The sequence below is a fragment of the Desmodus rotundus genome, chromosome 7, assembly GCF_022682495.2.
Source record: "Desmodus rotundus isolate HL8 chromosome 7, HLdesRot8A.1, whole genome shotgun sequence".
NCBI lineage: Eukaryota > Metazoa > Chordata > Mammalia > Chiroptera > Phyllostomidae > Desmodus > Desmodus rotundus.
Window position 1 is genome coordinate 75155266 of NC_071393.1, and position 15402 is coordinate 75170667.

At 52.8% G+C, this 15402-nt stretch overlaps 1 protein-coding gene across 2 annotated transcripts; it reads right to left on the minus strand.

Annotated features, from left to right (window-relative positions):
* Nucleotides 1-14642, minus strand: RPAP1 (RNA polymerase II associated protein 1). 2 transcript variants are annotated; one of them, XM_045201420.2, is made up of 25 exons: nt 14599-14642; nt 13580-13836; nt 13150-13298; nt 12738-12827; nt 11933-12053; nt 11163-11384; nt 10149-10328; nt 9087-9202; nt 8719-8817; nt 7754-7855; nt 7373-7540; nt 6943-7125; nt 6683-6817; nt 6420-6590; nt 5768-5925; nt 5190-5348; nt 4836-5037; nt 4307-4416; nt 3874-4069; nt 3512-3664; nt 3150-3292; nt 1707-2463; nt 809-985; nt 621-680; nt 1-513 (listed from the first exon to the last, which is right to left on the minus strand). In XM_045201420.2, exons 2-25 carry the CDS (start codon nt 13758-13760, stop codon nt 364-366), a joined length of 4182 nt encoding a protein of 1393 aa, XP_045057355.2. In that variant the 5' UTR covers nt 13761-13836; nt 14599-14642; the 3' UTR covers nt 1-363. The 2 variants fall into 2 exon arrangements, with proteins under 2 accessions (XP_045057355.2, XP_024423848.2); XM_024568080.3 differs by having other exon boundaries at nt 14279-14641.
* Between the last annotated feature and the right edge of the window lie 760 nt (nt 14643-15402).

The following is a 15402-nucleotide window of genomic DNA, read 5'->3' on the forward strand; positions in this document are numbered from 1 at the left end:
AGAAAAAATTCTATTTATTTCAACAAACAGCTATAGCGTTCTTGTACCTTAGCCTGGGTCAGCAGGAGGAGACAGGTGTACTTAGTTTGCCTTGTCCTCAAGAGGGGATAAATAGCTAAATCATCCTTCACTCCTAGCAGTGATCCGCAGAAGTCCCACATCCTGAGCTCCAGGTATCAGGTGTATAACGGTAGGGCTGACCTGACCCTGCCAAAAAACTCAAAACAGCCTGCTTCTAGGAAGGCAAGCCTTCTCTCCTCTGTCTCCTGCCCTCCCTTAGGACACAAAGCCCTTCTGTCTGGCCAGGCATCTGCTGGTGAACTCCAGGAGAATGCATCCATCTCTTCAACCGTAGCAGCTATATTAGGTCTCCGATACCCCATTTTGGGGTATCCCTGAGATCAGTCTCTGGAGGTACTGCTGACGCAGAGGGGGCACCTGGGGATACAGCTCAAAGCCCCCTGGAAGGGTAGAATTAGGAAGCTTATAGTGGAGGAGGTGCTGCCGGAGACCCTGCAGAGAGGGAAGAAACTTTATGAGGTGGGTACTGAGGTATTGTTGCGATCTCTGTGCCCAAAAACCCACTACTCTCCCACCCTCCAGGATGTGCCCGACCCTACCTCATCTGCCAGCAGCCAAGTTTTCTGCAGCATGCTCCTGCGGGCAGCCTTTACCTCGTCCTAGAGACAGAACAGGGAGAGGTGGCACTGGGCCAAGGGCTGGTACCCCTCACCCCCTCTCCAGCTGGCCCAAGGGCAGTGCAATTGCAGGCTCTCTTCCTCCCTCTGGAGATGGGGCTGTAACTTACGGAGCTCTTTGGGTCCTGGGAGAAGATGAAGCTGTTGATATGAGCCACAGTCACAGCATAGAGCACGGGGCACCAGTGTGGACGGAGTGCTCTGGTCACCAGGGCCCGGAAGTAGAGCTGGAGGAGGGCCAGGTTATCCTCAGGAGGCTCCGTGTAGCATTCCAGGGACACAGGCAACTGCGACAGGGGCGACAAGATATGCTGCGGATACAACGGCCACCACTGGACAGCGGGGGTATGGAGGACTGTGATAACGTTCTTTTTAATTCTCAAAAAACTTTTAGTGTATTTATATAAAATATACACTTATAATTTATACATACATTAAAATACTTCTAAGTTTAGCAGAATAATACAAATTTAAAAATGAAATATTAAAAAAACAGTAGCTCTTTACAGCTTATAAATTGAACTCCTCAGCCTGACATTTGAAGCTAAGACTTTCTCAGACTTGTTTCCAGGAAGTTCCCAAACTGAAATGTGTTCCAGACTGTCACATTCCTCTCTGCCTCTGAGCTTTTGCTTATGCTGTTCCACTAGATACATTCCTGGTCTATGCCAGGTCACTTCCCACTTCTTCCATAAAGCCTTCCTCTTACGGGAAGCCAACTTTCCCTTCTCCGACTCCTGACTTAACACCTAAAATCTAAATAATTTAGAACTATCCTGGGATTTAGTACATCTCTTATCTGGACCACAGCACCACGTGAACAAGAAGGTGTGCCTTGAACATCTACTACATGCCAGGTAACCTTATCATGGATCCATTTAATCTCCTCGAAGCCTCCAATAGGTAAAACAAAGAACTGGAGGCCCTCCAAAGTTCCCCACTGCTCACGACTGCCCCGGAGGCCCAGTATGGGATGCCTGTGGTAGGCTCTGCTGGGTGAAAAAGTACCTGCGACAGAGGCAGGCCCAGAGCTCGCAAGGCTCCCACGTGCTCCCCAAAGAGGGCGAGGCGCAAGGTGACACTGAACCGACGCTGCAGGGGAAGGAGTACCAGAACCCCAAAGAGGTGGTCCCCAAAAGAGACAGCCTCAAAATGCTCCAGGAAGTTGGCATAGAGGTCAGGGAAAGACGCCAGGCCAGGAAGTGGGCAATCCAGGTTGAGTTTTGGCAGGACTTCGGGCTGGCAGAGCTGGGCCAGGAGGGCTGCCACCAGACGTTGTATTGGTATCTCCCGGAACAGTTCACTGTCCACCAGGAACACACACATGAGCCTGGCCAGGCGGGCAGCAGGGGGCACAGCCCAGAGGGCCTGGGGGCGCCAGCTCTCCAGTACTAGCACCCACTGCAGGGCCCGCATGGCTGTGCCCACAGCGTCAGCAGGAGGGAGCCCTGAGGGGGCATCTGAGGCCTGGTGGTAGAGGTGAACCAGGGGCAGGAAAGGCCAGTCAGTGGGCAGCAGAGGCTCCTTAGGCAAGGGGAGCAGCAGAGCTGGGATTCGCTGTAGCTCCCCTCGGTACAAGGCCTGAGAGGCTTTCAGGCTGGGCTGGGGCAGTGAGCAGTGGGTCAGGTAGCAGCTGCGAATGCTGGGGAGGTCCTGGCAGGCCTGGGCCAGCAGAGCCCCTCGCCCACACCCAGGGTTCCTGCTGCTCCCTAAGGACAGCCGGTCAGAGAAGTCCGCTGCTTCTGGACCTCCTGATGCTCTTTCCCTGTAACAGAACCCGAAAGCCACAAATAAGGGCTGGAACCACAGCACCCAGAAGGCCATGCCAGCTTTCCAGGGCTTCTCAGAGATCCTAGGTGCTCCCAGTTCCCCTGATAACCTTCCATGTAGTGTGTGTGGCAGTTAAGAGAATGGGCGCTAGAGTCAGCTGCCTAGGTGCAAGTTTACAGAACTTCTCTGTACCTGTTTCCTCACAGTAAAACGGCTAAACAGTGAATCTACTTATTGGGCATCACTCTGTAAGGGATGTAATGTCTAATCAGTATGCCATACACCTGAAACTAATATAACATTGTATGTCAACTGTAGTTGAAAAATAAAAATTTTTACACAGTAACACCTACCTCATGGTACAGGTTAAATACAGTCAAGTACTTAAGGGAGCACCAGACACCGAGTGAGCACTGAGGAACTGTTGGCTACTGCACATATATAGCTAGTTTATATACTACTATCCGGTCACAATAAAGTCTCATAATAATTTTCCAGTGTGTTTATTCTCAACCTCATCTTATTAATGAGGAAATGGAAGCTCAGGCAGGTTAAGTGTAATTCATGGAAGAAAGAGAATTAGCCCAGGTCTCCCGGTTCCAAATTTAAAGGTGTTCTGTCAACAAACCACCACAGCCCCCTCTCAAAGGGCTGAGGTGACACCACCAAACCTGGACTTACGGGAGAAACTCCAGCCGGAATACACAGCTCAGCAGTAGTTCATGCGCAAGGTGCTCGCTTCCGGGCAGCAGCCGACTCAGCAAGGCCAAGGCTACGCCATGATGGAGGGCAGCATTAGCAGCTGGCACTGGCTGGACTGTTGCCTGTGGACAGAAGGCAGAGGGCCCAGGGGCTGAGAGGGGACAAAGCAAAGAGAAGCGAGGACAAGGACATAAACAAAGGGGGTGTGTGCTGAAGGGCAGGTCCGGAGGAAAGCAGGAACGGCATCTCCTGCCAGCAGCAGCACAGGTTCCAGAGAAGCAGGAGGGGGATGACGTGGGCCGGGGGGAGTAGATCAAGGTATGGGGGTTGGACACACCCACCGCTCTCTGAGCCAGGACCAGTGCCAGATACTGCAGGTGGTACTCATGGCGGAGGGCCCACGCTGAGAAGGGTGTGAGGGGCGGGGCAGCCCCAGGAGCCACACATTGGAGGAAGTAGTTCTGGAGTCCTGGGGCAGCCAATACACCAGCCAGCTAAGGAAAAGCAAGCTTGTTCAGATATAGAAGGTGACTCTGATCCTTTCTGGGGTGCCCAGGTGGCTGCTCTCTCCCCAACCTAACTCAGAAAAATGGGTGCTGGCCGAAGAAGCCTCCTTTTTCCAAGGGGTGCCCTCCCCACTTTCTTTCTGACTGCTGCCATATTGGCCCCCTGCCTGGAACCTAAGCAGGGGCCTAGGGCTCACCTGGCCACATAGCCCCTTGTGGATCCGGGCAAGGGTGTTGAAAAGACAGAGGAGGGAAGTGAGGACCGGGAAAGGTGAGGCTGAGCCAGCAAGACTGAGAGGCGGGCAACCTCCCGTGCAGCCCAGTGACTTGAGGCTGCGGAGAGCTTCTGGGGCCGGAGCACAGGACTGCGGGTTACAGAGAAGAGAGCAGTGCCTGCAGGTAGAATGGAGAAGTTGAGGGGCTCTAGCCTGATGTGTGCCAGGCTGGGAGAGTCAGGGGCTTGGCTGTGCAGACAGTGCCCGCCTTCCTCAGAGCCCCCAACTAATGCCCGCTCTGGAGTCAGATTTCCCTCCCACTGAGGGCTTCCACCAAGAATGGACCAGGGAGCTAGATTCCGGACCCCCACAGGAGAGAAACTGCCTCTGCCACAACTATGCCCACAGTACCTACCTGAGGGAATCCCACAGGCTGCCCAGGGCAGGCTGGCTCAGCAGGGGCAGCAGCAGCTCCTGCGACAGGCGCTCCATGTCCTGAAGCCAATCCTCTGGGCACAAGTCCGGCTGAAAGACCAAGGGGCTCACTGAGCTGACAGCCCAGGACTCCCATTCTCTTAGACTCTGTGTACCCAAGCGCATAATTCTAGGAGCCCAAAAGAGTCAGTATTTGGAGGTTCCTGCCTTCTGACCCTTGTGGAGGGAGAGAAAACCCTGAGGTTCCTCTGGCACTTGAGGTCTAGGGGTCCCGAGACAGCATAAAGGCTCCGTGGAGGCTGAGCTGCTGCTTGGGGTTCTCTGGCTCTTTGGAAGCTCCACTGGGTATGGAGGGGGAAAGTGGACAAAAGGTAGGAAGGGAAAGGTAGAGAGTAGGAGAAGGGGAGTGGGGAGGCAGGAGTGGAGAGATGAAAACAGAGAGAGGGTGGAGTGTTAAGGTGAAAGCAGGGCCTCCTGGGCATGGGGCAAGGCAGCAGGGCAACACTCACCTGCCGGCTCCAGGCCTGGTAGTAGGCATCTAGGAAGAGCAAGCAGGCAGTGGGCACAGGGCCCAGAGCACTCCACAACTCAGGTCTGGGCAGTAACTTTAAGGCCTGTCTTAGACAAGGCTCCACAAGAGGCTGGAGCCCAGACACCTGTGTCCAAATGACCGCGGAAGGCGTGGCCAACAGACTGGCCTCAGCGGAGTCACTACAGGAAAGCGAAAAGGGGCCACAGTGAGGATCTGGCTGCCTCGACTCCCCTCTAAGCTCTAGCCACCCTCTCCCTAGGGAAGAGCTCTCCTGCCTCTCTCAGAGCTCCTGGTGGGAGGCCCCTGCTGGCACCTCAGGGCCACTGCCCACCTGCTGGGTTTCCAGGTAGTGCTGCTGGCTGCCAGGGTCAGCTGGCTGAGGACAGTGAGCAATGAGGCTATCCGTTGCATGGACAGGGGCTGAGGGGTGTGGGCGCTGAGCTCCTTTGGCATGACCTGCAGGGCCCGGATCAGCACTGGGTATAGTTCCCTGGGGAGAACAATGACTGCCTTTGAGAGTAGAAGAGAGATGGAGATGTAAGATGCAAGGCAAGGCCTGCCCAGGGCTTTACAGGCTAGTTAAGGAAGATCAGAAGGGAGAGATCCTAGGGCTGGGTACTCCTGGTCAGCTTCAAGAGGGAAGGAAGATTTAGGGCTGAAGGGAACGAGGCAGCCCTTCAGGCCTTCCCCCAAAAGGGAATTTAAATCTGATTTATACCAACATTGTTGTACACAGAATGTAAACAATATTCCCCGCTCCCCTACCTGGTCTTATTCCCAGAATCCCCTCTGCCTCATTTTCAGCCTCCCTCCAAGCTTGAAACCTTGAGCAAGGCCGAGTTATCAGTTTAGGCAAGACTGCAGCACTGGAGGGGTCTCCCAAGGAGCCTACCTCTTGTTTTTCCTCACCTGTAAAGGTCACCGCCCTGGCCATAGGAGGCTGCTACAGCCCACAGACGGAAGGCCTCGGTATTCAGCATCTCAGCTTCCTCTGGGGGCAAGGTCAGTTCCTGGGGAGCCTCAGCTATAAAGCGGCACAGGCAGCTCCGGAGATCAAAGCTACTCAACTGCGAGTGGACAGAGTCTGGGGATCAGGGTTCCTGGTAGCCTCAGGTTCTTTCATTATGGAGACTGGCTCATCTTAGCCCTGTTCCGGGCCCCTCTGGTGCCACAGGGTCATAGCTCTGGGCCAGGGTGAAACTACCTCCTCTGTGTCTCTCTCTCCCACACTCCCCTCTCCTCTCCTTTTTAGCAAGCACTTGCTGGGCACCTTTTCAAAGGCTACTTGGCTATGGGTGATGTGTGCCCATCTGTATATGGCTCTTCTGATCTGGGAGCCTGCTCTTCACGTAATGAGAGCACAATAGGTCTAGAGCATACAATAGTCTCCAGGTGACTAGGTTCCTGACTGGTGGTTTTTGTTGTATTTCTAAGCAATAGAATCAGAGATGAAGAGGAAGATGGAATGAGCAGGGCCCCAGAGTCCAGGGGCCATGCTTAGCCCCAGCCCAGCACTTTTTCGAGGACCCCCGGCCCCACCCCTGTCCTGTGTCCTGCTCACCAGCCGGGCAGCAATGTTTCTACCAGCTGAGGCCAGGACACGGAGCAGTTTCATAGCAGCAGCGCAGGGTACTTTGTGTAGACTGGGGGTAGGCCCTACCCCGATGGGGGACCAGCTGGTGGGCAGGAACTCTCGAACTACAGTCTCAATCAGCCGAGGGCACTCCAGGACCTGTGGGGGACAGGAGGAAAGGGAGGTAGGGAGGCTGAGGGTCAAGATCAGGCCCAGCTAGGCTCTTTGCCCATTCCCTGTCTCTTTCTCACCCTTGTGGCTGACTCCAAGGAATGCCGGGCCAGGCGGATGAGCACGGCCAGGATGTCAAGGACCACAGAAGGTCCTGGGCAGGTGACCTCTAGCACATAGCGCAGCCGAGGCAGCAGGCTGGTGGCCAGAAGCCCCTGGAGGTGAGAGAAATAAACGCACTGCCAAACGCAGTTGGGCCCAAGCCCTGATGACCCCTCTTGTCTGACATGTGCGTGCCCTGGAGGTCATGGGACAGATGCAGCTGTCCCAGCATCTTTACCTTGATGACATCATGTTGGGCCAGGTCAGATGGAGGCCGGTTTCCTTCCTCAGGGCTCTTCTTTTTTGCCTTTTCTCCTGAAGGCTCTTCATCTTCATCCTCATCCTCCTTGTCCTGCTGGCTTGGCATCAGAGGGAACACCAGAGCGCCAAGGTACCAGGAGAAGGTGCTGTCGAGGAGCTCCTGCCAGAGGAAAGAGGACGGGGTAGGAAGAAGAGGGAGAGCCAGGAAATGGGTGCAGAAGCAGTGAGTGGAACGACCCACACAGAGAAGAAGGGCAAGGCTCTGGGCTTTGGGGTTTTTAGGAGAAGAGGGGCGCGCTTCCATCCCATTCTCTGCTCTGCCTGGCAAAGCCTCACCACGAGGGCATGCCCAGAAGGAGGAGTAGGGACCTTGATATTTCAAAGCCCCATTCTTATCCCGGTTGTACCTCATCTCCAGGAACCACCAACAGAGCTCGAAGAGCTTGAACAGCAGCCGCAATGACCCCATCCACTCTATCATCCAGGGAGAAGCGCAACAGGAAAAGGAAACCAGCATCCAAAAGGAGGTGCAAGACACTGCCTGCTAGCCGGTCCCGAAACTCACCAGCCTGGGCCTAGGAGGCAGGAGGATAAAACCTTGCAGGAGAAAGTCATATAGTCTTTGTCCCAAATCCCCTTCATTTGCCTGCCCATGACCTTGGGCTTGTCCCATTCCCAGTCTGACCCACGGACGGTTGGTGTATGGACTCGTGAGCGGGAGGTGGGAAAGTCTAAGGCTGCGAGGTGAGGAGTGGGGGTGGGCAGGACCAAGCCAGCAGTGCACTCACCCTGCTGATGACTTGGGCCAACACATGCAGAGCTAGTGCTCTCTGCTGGGACACCTGGCTGCGCGTCAGGTGGAACAGCTCCTGCAGGGAGTACCCTGCTCTCTGGGGCAGGGATCAGGAGTCAGAAAGAGCCAAGATATAGGGCAGCACCCCCTATATGCCAGGCACTGAGTTAGGAGTCAAGGGGAAGACGAAAATAAGTGGTAGCTCTTGCCGCTGCTCTCCACGGGTCCTCAAACTGGTAAAGATATGATCTGCATACAAGGAACCAAGACATAAGGAAGATTGGGAGGAACATAGTAATCAGTGTGTAACTTGCGACCAGAGGAGAGGAGTGAGAGAGAGAGAGAGAAGTGGAAAAGTGACATGGTCTTAGTGGGTGGGTAGAGCTTCTTCGACGGCCTAGCCCCGGAGTACAGGGTAAAGGCATTCCCTGGAGCAGGCTTCAGGAACTGAGCCCTGGAGGTCCTTAGGCATAGGGTGTGTGCGGGGAAGAGGGCAGCAGAATGATACGGCAGGAGTGAAGGAGCCAGAGACAGATTGTGGAAGGACTGTCTTGTGGGGCTGAGGAGCCAACACCCATTCTTTGGGCAGAGGGGAGCCAGGAAACCTTCTGAGGCAAGGCAAGGTGTGGCCCGAGCTGGGCCAGAGAGAATCAGTGTGGCAGCCCCGCAAGGGATGGGATAGAACGGCATGGCACGGCAGACCAGAAGACATGGTGACTGAGCAGACAAGAGGGAGCAGAGGTCTTATCTAGAAAGCATCAAGGAGAAGTGAGAGAACTGGCAAGTTCTGGGAACTGACTAGAAAGTGAGGGAATGAGGAGATTTCAAGCTAGGAACCTGAATGGAGAGCGAGACATGAACTAGATTAAGGCACCCAGGACGTCCAAGGCATCTGACCGGAGGTGCTTTGCTACATGGTTATTAAAAGCTGCCCAGTCCTCCCTGGGCCGCATGCCTCACCTCTGCCTCCTCTCCATGGTGGTGTAGTCCCAGATGGGTGGGTAGGTCCACATCGGGAGCCAGCAGCTCTCCCTGAAGACTGAATCGGGCCTGCATCCTCTAATGGGAAAAGAAAGAGGACTATGCACTGGGGGCAGCAACAACTTCTCCATACCCACTCTTCATCTGTAATCCCAGCCTCTTAGGACTCAGGTCCTGATTCTACTCCTGACTAGAAACAGGCTCCTCTGGCCTATGATGCCAGGAGGTGAGCACAAAGAAGAGATATTTCTCAAGCTTGGAGGAAGAAAAGGGCCTGACTTCTGGGGTCAAGAGCCACAGCCCGCTCTCACCCAGCTCCACCCCTTTAGGCCAGGGGCCTTCCTCACCTCCTGTGTCTGCTGCCGCCGGAGTGGGGGCAGGTCCTGGGTCCAATGGAGCTTGTCCAGTTCAACAGTGTCCATGTGCAGCCACTCCTTGCTGGGGGCTACGGGCAGTGCCAGAGCTGGGGAGATGGAAGCAGAGTAGTATTCCCTAAGGGACTCAGCTCACTGACCTACTGGTGTCCCAGCCATCACCCTGTAGCTGCCACGTCCATCTCTACCTGAGGGTCTGGTAGCCTCTGCCTTCAGCTGTGGCTAAATGGCATGGCCCAGGAGCTGGATTCCTGGGAACTGGGCGAATGTCTCAAATATGGCAGAACACACCCAGTCCCTGGGCTCCCTATTTGACCCCAAGGATTTGTTGGGAGGGGAAAGAGGAAGAGGAGAAGATAAGGAAGAGAAGAGAGAGGGAGCAGAGGAGGAAGGGAGGACCACATATATCAGGGAAAACATAGTTCTCCACTGCCTACTACGAACCTCTTAAAGGAGCAGAGAAGTAGGGACGATGAAGAGGAAGCAGCTACACTATTCCAGGAAAGCAAGACAAAAAACACACCCCGACAACATCTAACATCCTCTTCCTTTCTCACCACCACCCCCGCCCCACCTGCTCAGCTGGCCTGGAGCTCATCCAGGGGCAGGAGGGTCCTGGCTCTCATAATTCAATTTCTTCTTTTGTTAATCACTAATAAAATAATCAAATTCTTGGGAAATGAGTGCCCCCACTGGCCTCTGTGCTTCGGGTCTGGCATGTTCATAAGACCTGCGTCACTCTTCCCCCATCACCCTGGCCCTGCCATCTCCCACCCCCCACCCCCCAACAGTGAGAGCAGGGGCAGAAAACTGGTATGGGTGGAGCCACAGCTGGAAGGGTGAAGAGGGTCTGCCAGGGGAGGGGGCCATTCAGCCACCACACACTGCAGATGAAGAATGATTTCAATGCAACAATAAGGATTCACGTTATGTGCTCAAGGACAGAGAAGATTCTCTTTTCTCATCTACCAGGAGGAATATGGTACTTTCCTCTACTTTTATTCCCAAAAAGATGCCCCCCACCCTACTGCAAACCTGGGGCTCCTGGCCCCTCCTCCTCTTCCTGCCTGGGTTCACCGGAAGAAGTTGGCATAATGGGCTCTTCTCCAGGAACCTCAACAGAGGGTCCTCCTGGCGTCTGCTCCTGGGTTGCCTTTTCTTCTGCTTGCTCATGGGTGCTGCTGCAAGATCTCAAGAAAGCAACCAAGCTGGGATCTAGAGGAAAGAGGGAGGGGAGAGTGGGTGAGGGCGGATCCTCTCTAACCTCCTGTAGACCTAAAACCTGAATACGACCTGCCTATAGATGCCAAGACAAGCCACTCCCCAGCCCTGGCCTGAGCCCCCTGTGCTCTCCTGGGACCTGCCTGCCCAACCATGCCTCCACCCTTCAGTACCCTGGCCCAGGTTTATGTCCATCCCTGTGCTTGGCTCCAGGTCACAGGCCCAAAGTAAGTGGCTGTGGAAAAAATGAATAAATGCTGACTAGAGCGAAAGAGAAAGCATTTAGGGGAATGATTTCTCTCACTTTTAGCTAATTTATTTATGCACAAATCTTCACTAAAAACCTAATATATGCTACCCTCCATATAGGTGCTAAATATACAGTTTGGAACAAAATGGACTTGGAGCACAGAAACTAGGAGGGAGGAAAGGTATAGTGGAGCATCATGTAGTGGAGCACGCTGCAGCCATACTGGAGAACAGCTATAATACAGCAGCTATTACACTAGGGGAGTACAGTACACACGGCGGAGTGGTTAAGAGCAGGGCCCGAGAGGCCAGATGGACCCGGGTTTACATCTCATCCATGTTCCTTACCAGCTGGGTTACTTCAGGGAGAATTTCTCAAAATTTTGAGCCTCAGTTTTTTCTCTTTCTTTTTTACAAGTAAATGAGGTTAGTATCACCTACTCATAGGACAGTTTGAGGACAGACTAATATAACACATTCAAGTACTCAGCACAATGCCTAGCAGTCACGGTAAGTTTTCCTCAGTAAGTGGCTGTCCCTTCTTAGCTCAGTCTCAGCAGGAAAGCCAGGTATTCATACCAAGCTGAGCCAGCAACCTCTGCTGTTCCTGCAGGATCTCCTCAGAAGTCATGGCTTGAAGTCTTGCTATGTTCTCTTCATGGATGGTCTGGGCTTCCTGCTCAGCCTCCTGGCCCCGGAGCCCTTTCCCTGTGACCAGATGGGGCCCCTGGAAGTTGTGGCTGCCCCATGGAAGCTGGTGATACTTCTCCCTGCGTGTGAGGGACTCACAGGTCACAGCCCCTGGAAGAAGTGTATGATCAGTTTCACTGCCTCATACCAACTAGGCTTTTTGGCCCTCTTCTCAATCCCATTAGTCCTGGAGACAGATGGAGGCCCTAGAGCTTTCCTGGGCACAGGGTGGAGACCCCCACCTCTACCCCTACTCCTTCTTTCCCTTGGATTTATATGAGGGAGTTTCCCTTAGAAACATCCTACTTTCTGATTCTTCTCAGACACTGTTCAGGCTACTATCTGCCTCCAGGCCATGCCCCCAGCTGTCCTGCTGGTAATCTGCATCATTAAAGGAACCATGGCTTCTGTCTTTATTTTACAGTCTCTGCCAGACACTTCCATCCTCTCCCTTGGCTTGCCCTCTTCCTGCACCTAAGACCCAGATATGGACACAAGCCACCCACACTTCATACTCTAAGGGAGGATATAGGACAACTTCCTCTTTAGATGGCTCAATTGCAATTCATATTTGAGGCAGGGAACATGTATATCCAAAGACGACTCTACGATCATGCATCACAAAAAAGCCAAGCCATGCCTCTTCAACCTCAGCTCACCCTCTGGTGGGTCCACAGTAGACACAACTCCTCTAACTGGTGGGACACTGGCTTCAGACACTCTCCTTGCTGCAATTTCCTGGGCAAAGATGCTTCTCTTACCAGAGACTGCTGGCTTCCTCTATGGGGCAAAAAGAAAACAAGGATGACTGATATTCACTAACCCATTCTCTTCTCAACCTCTTTATACCAAGGTCACTGGAACAAAGAGATAAAAGGGAATTGCTTACTCTCCAAGGATCACAACCCTAGTGCTCAGAAAAAGAAGAGTATTATAGGAGCAGAGATCTTGAAGTCTGACAGATTTGGGTTGGATTTCTGACTCTTCTATCAGATATGTGGCGTTGGTTAAGTTATTTAACTTATGGAGGGGGTCTCAGTTTCCTCACTTGAAAGAATGGGCATAATGTTACCTACCTTACATGGTTATTATGGGGATTAAATGAAGTAATGCATATAAAGTGCTTAGTATGGTGCCACTTTAACAACAGAATAATTTATCACTATTAAGATTAACGATCTGGCCCTGGCAAGGTAGCTCAGTTGGTTAGAGCATCATCTTGATATGCCAAGGTTGTAGGTTTGATCCCCAGTATAGGCACATACAAGGATCAACCAGTGAATGCACCGATAAGTGGGACAACAAAAAAAGTCTGTTTTTTTCTCTCTCCCTCCTTTCCTTTCCCTCTCTAAATCAATAAATAAAAATTTTAAAAAATATATTAATCTGGGAAAGATGTACTATGAGACCACGAGGCTCACTTGACTGAACCCTAAAGCACCATCTAAGGTTACTCCTGCCTACCTGTCTCCCCTGTGAGCGATGGAATACAGGGGGGAATGCAACACCACTGGGCACAGGCAAATTCACAGCCACTGAACTTGTATCTCGTTCCTGCAGCAACAGAGCACAAAGGAGTGATGATATAGAGATCTCCCCAGGCTGGAGCCTATCCTAGTAGCCCCAGTTCTATATAACTATAACCTTACTCTAGGAAGTAATACACTCACCTTGCTTTTTAGGGCACAGTGATTCTACACTTGATCTTAGCCAAAAGGCCAAAAAGTGATGGGGGACAGTGATTCTAAACCAGCCCCCAACCTGACTGTAGGTCCCACCCTTCTAAATCATCCTTTACTCATAAGGCTCACCACCCCCGCCCAATGTTGTTGCTGCCCTAGGATGCCTTATCCCACTCAGGTACGGTAAGACGCACAATAATCTTAGTCAAGACAGCAGTGATGTGCTGATCATGCCTGTTCAGCCTCTCCTCAGCGTCCTCGTTGTCAGCCAGGGGATGGCCGGGGCTAGGCTTGGCTCTTTTTGGGGGAGCAGGAACCAAAGCTGGGGGCAAATCTGGGAGACCTGGGAGAAAGAAAAAACAACCCAGATGTGAGGATATTCATATATTCCCAGGAAGAGTCTGAGGGCTAGGGGAAAGCCAAAGAAAGAAAGTCAGCTGCTGGGGGCCCTGGCTCAAGCTGTGTCACCTTGGGCAAGATCTTTACTTCTTCGAGCCTGGGATTGCAGTTACAGCGGCTATGCAGTGTATGAAATAATGGGTAGAACCCAGCCACAACAGAAAGAGGAAGGAGACTCTCAGACTGTACCCTCTCCTTCTCAGCCTCACACCCACAGCCACTCACTGTCCAACATCACTGTATCCCGATGATCCCGCAGCAGAGGCTGGTCCAGGTTAGCATCGGCACCTCTCCTACTTCCCTTCTTCACCAATTGTACTGCTGGGGCTGCACCAGATGCAAGAAACTGACTCTGGAATCGCAGCAGGTCCACCTCGGACTCCCCTGGCTTTGGTCTGGAGAGCATCTTGACACTCCAGGGGCTTCCCCTGTGCAGCTCTTTCCAGCACTGTTTCGGTGTGGGGACTCCCTCTCACTCACCCCTGAAAGCAATAAAGATGGGCCTTCTTTAAATGAACCCTGGTTCTCTTTCTCGTGCATCAAAGAAGGCTCTTTCTCCTTGCCAACTCATTCCTCCTCATTCATGCTTTCTTGCCATTCCCTTCCTATTTAGCCCTCCCTGATGTCGTCAGCCTAGCAACATTTATTGCCAACTTAAGCCCATTACAACCTGTGGGTAATAAAAAGTCTCAGCAACAACTGTCGAGGAACTAAGGAAAATGTTACCAGGAGCCAGGCAGATAAATAAGTCATATCAAGGAGTGGAGATTCTGTAACAAACTAGAAAGAACATGCCTGGCCTAAAAGTAATGAATTAGTAAACCACCTCGGGCTGTAAAGGGCCGATATATAAAAATCACTTCTAGTTTTATACACTATCAAAGAATGATCAGAAAACGAAATTAAGAAAACAATTCCACTTACAATAGCATCAAAAAGAACAAAATACTTAAGAATAAATTTCACCGAGGAAGTAGAAGTCTGGTACACTGCGGGGCCCCACAACTCCGCGTATGGCTCTATGGACCACCCGCGACAATACTAGAGAAATCAGGTAGTTTCAGCCTACGCTGCCCGCGGATGGAGGGAGGGCCGCGGCCGGGATCTCCACACCACAGTGGCCTCGACCGCTCCTGTGCAGTCCAAACACATTCCCGCAGACTCTGACGAAGGAACTGAATACTCTGCAACAGAGCCCTCCAAGGAGATCCCCTGAACTCCGTCTCTCCAGACCAGCCACCTACTCGCTCCTGCACCACTTGGGGGCCGCCATCTTGCCCCGCACGGGCCCGGTTTCCGCCGCCGCCGGCCTTGAGCTTCCGCCCCGCAGCCTGGCCCCGCCTCTCCGGGCCTGGCTCCGCCCGCTCTGGGGTGTGTGGGCTTGGCTTTAGGGACCGCCTGAGCGCGAAAGTACTGCGCTTGCAGTATACCTACCACGTGAGTTTTGTGTTGACAGCACACATCCTTCGGTGTACAGTGGGCGCAGGTCCTTCTTCACGTACAACACCCGCAACAGAGGCCAAGCGCGGATATCCTCACTAGCGCGGATAACCCAAGCTGCAGGAATGGTGGTGCTGAGGAGAGAGAAGAAAGCAGCCTCACTGCCCGCAAGGCGATCCCCTTCGTGAGCATTCTGCCTTTGTTAGCCAGTGTCCATTATTGGAAATTGTCCTTTCCACTCTACGCCCAAAGTGTTTCTCTTAAGGTCTAGCTGGAATCAACTGTAAAACCTTGGCCACCCTGGCTACTCACTGAACTTCGCTTGGAACCTCGTGTGGCATGTTGGGAACTATCAGTAGTTACCTTTTCACAAGCATATGTTTTGTACCCGTCCATAGACTGTGAGTTCCTTGAGGGCATCAGGCCTTCTTTTTTGCATCCCTAACGTTCAGCACCCACCGTATTGCCGTGCACAGAGGACCTTAGTCGATCAATGCCATTTTAGGGCAGCCAATAATTAGTCCAGTGGTTCTCAAACTTGAGCAGGCACCAATCACCTGGAGGGCTTGTTAAAATAGATTGCTGGCCCTTGCTGGTGTGGCTCAGTT

Coding starts and splice junctions, on each gene's coding strand:
- RPAP1 (XM_045201420.2), bottom strand. CDS start 13,760: ATGCTCTCCAGACCAAAGCCAGGGGAGTCCGAGGTGGACCTGCTGCGA. Junction 4,070..4,306: donor AGCCTGTGGGATTCCCTCAG/GTAGGTACTGTG, acceptor TTCTACCTGCAG/GCACTGCTCTCTTCTCTGTA. Junction 2,464..3,149: donor TTCCGGCTGGAGTTTCTCCC/GTAAGTCCAGGT, acceptor GTTCTGTTACAG/GGAAAGAGCATCAGGAGGTC.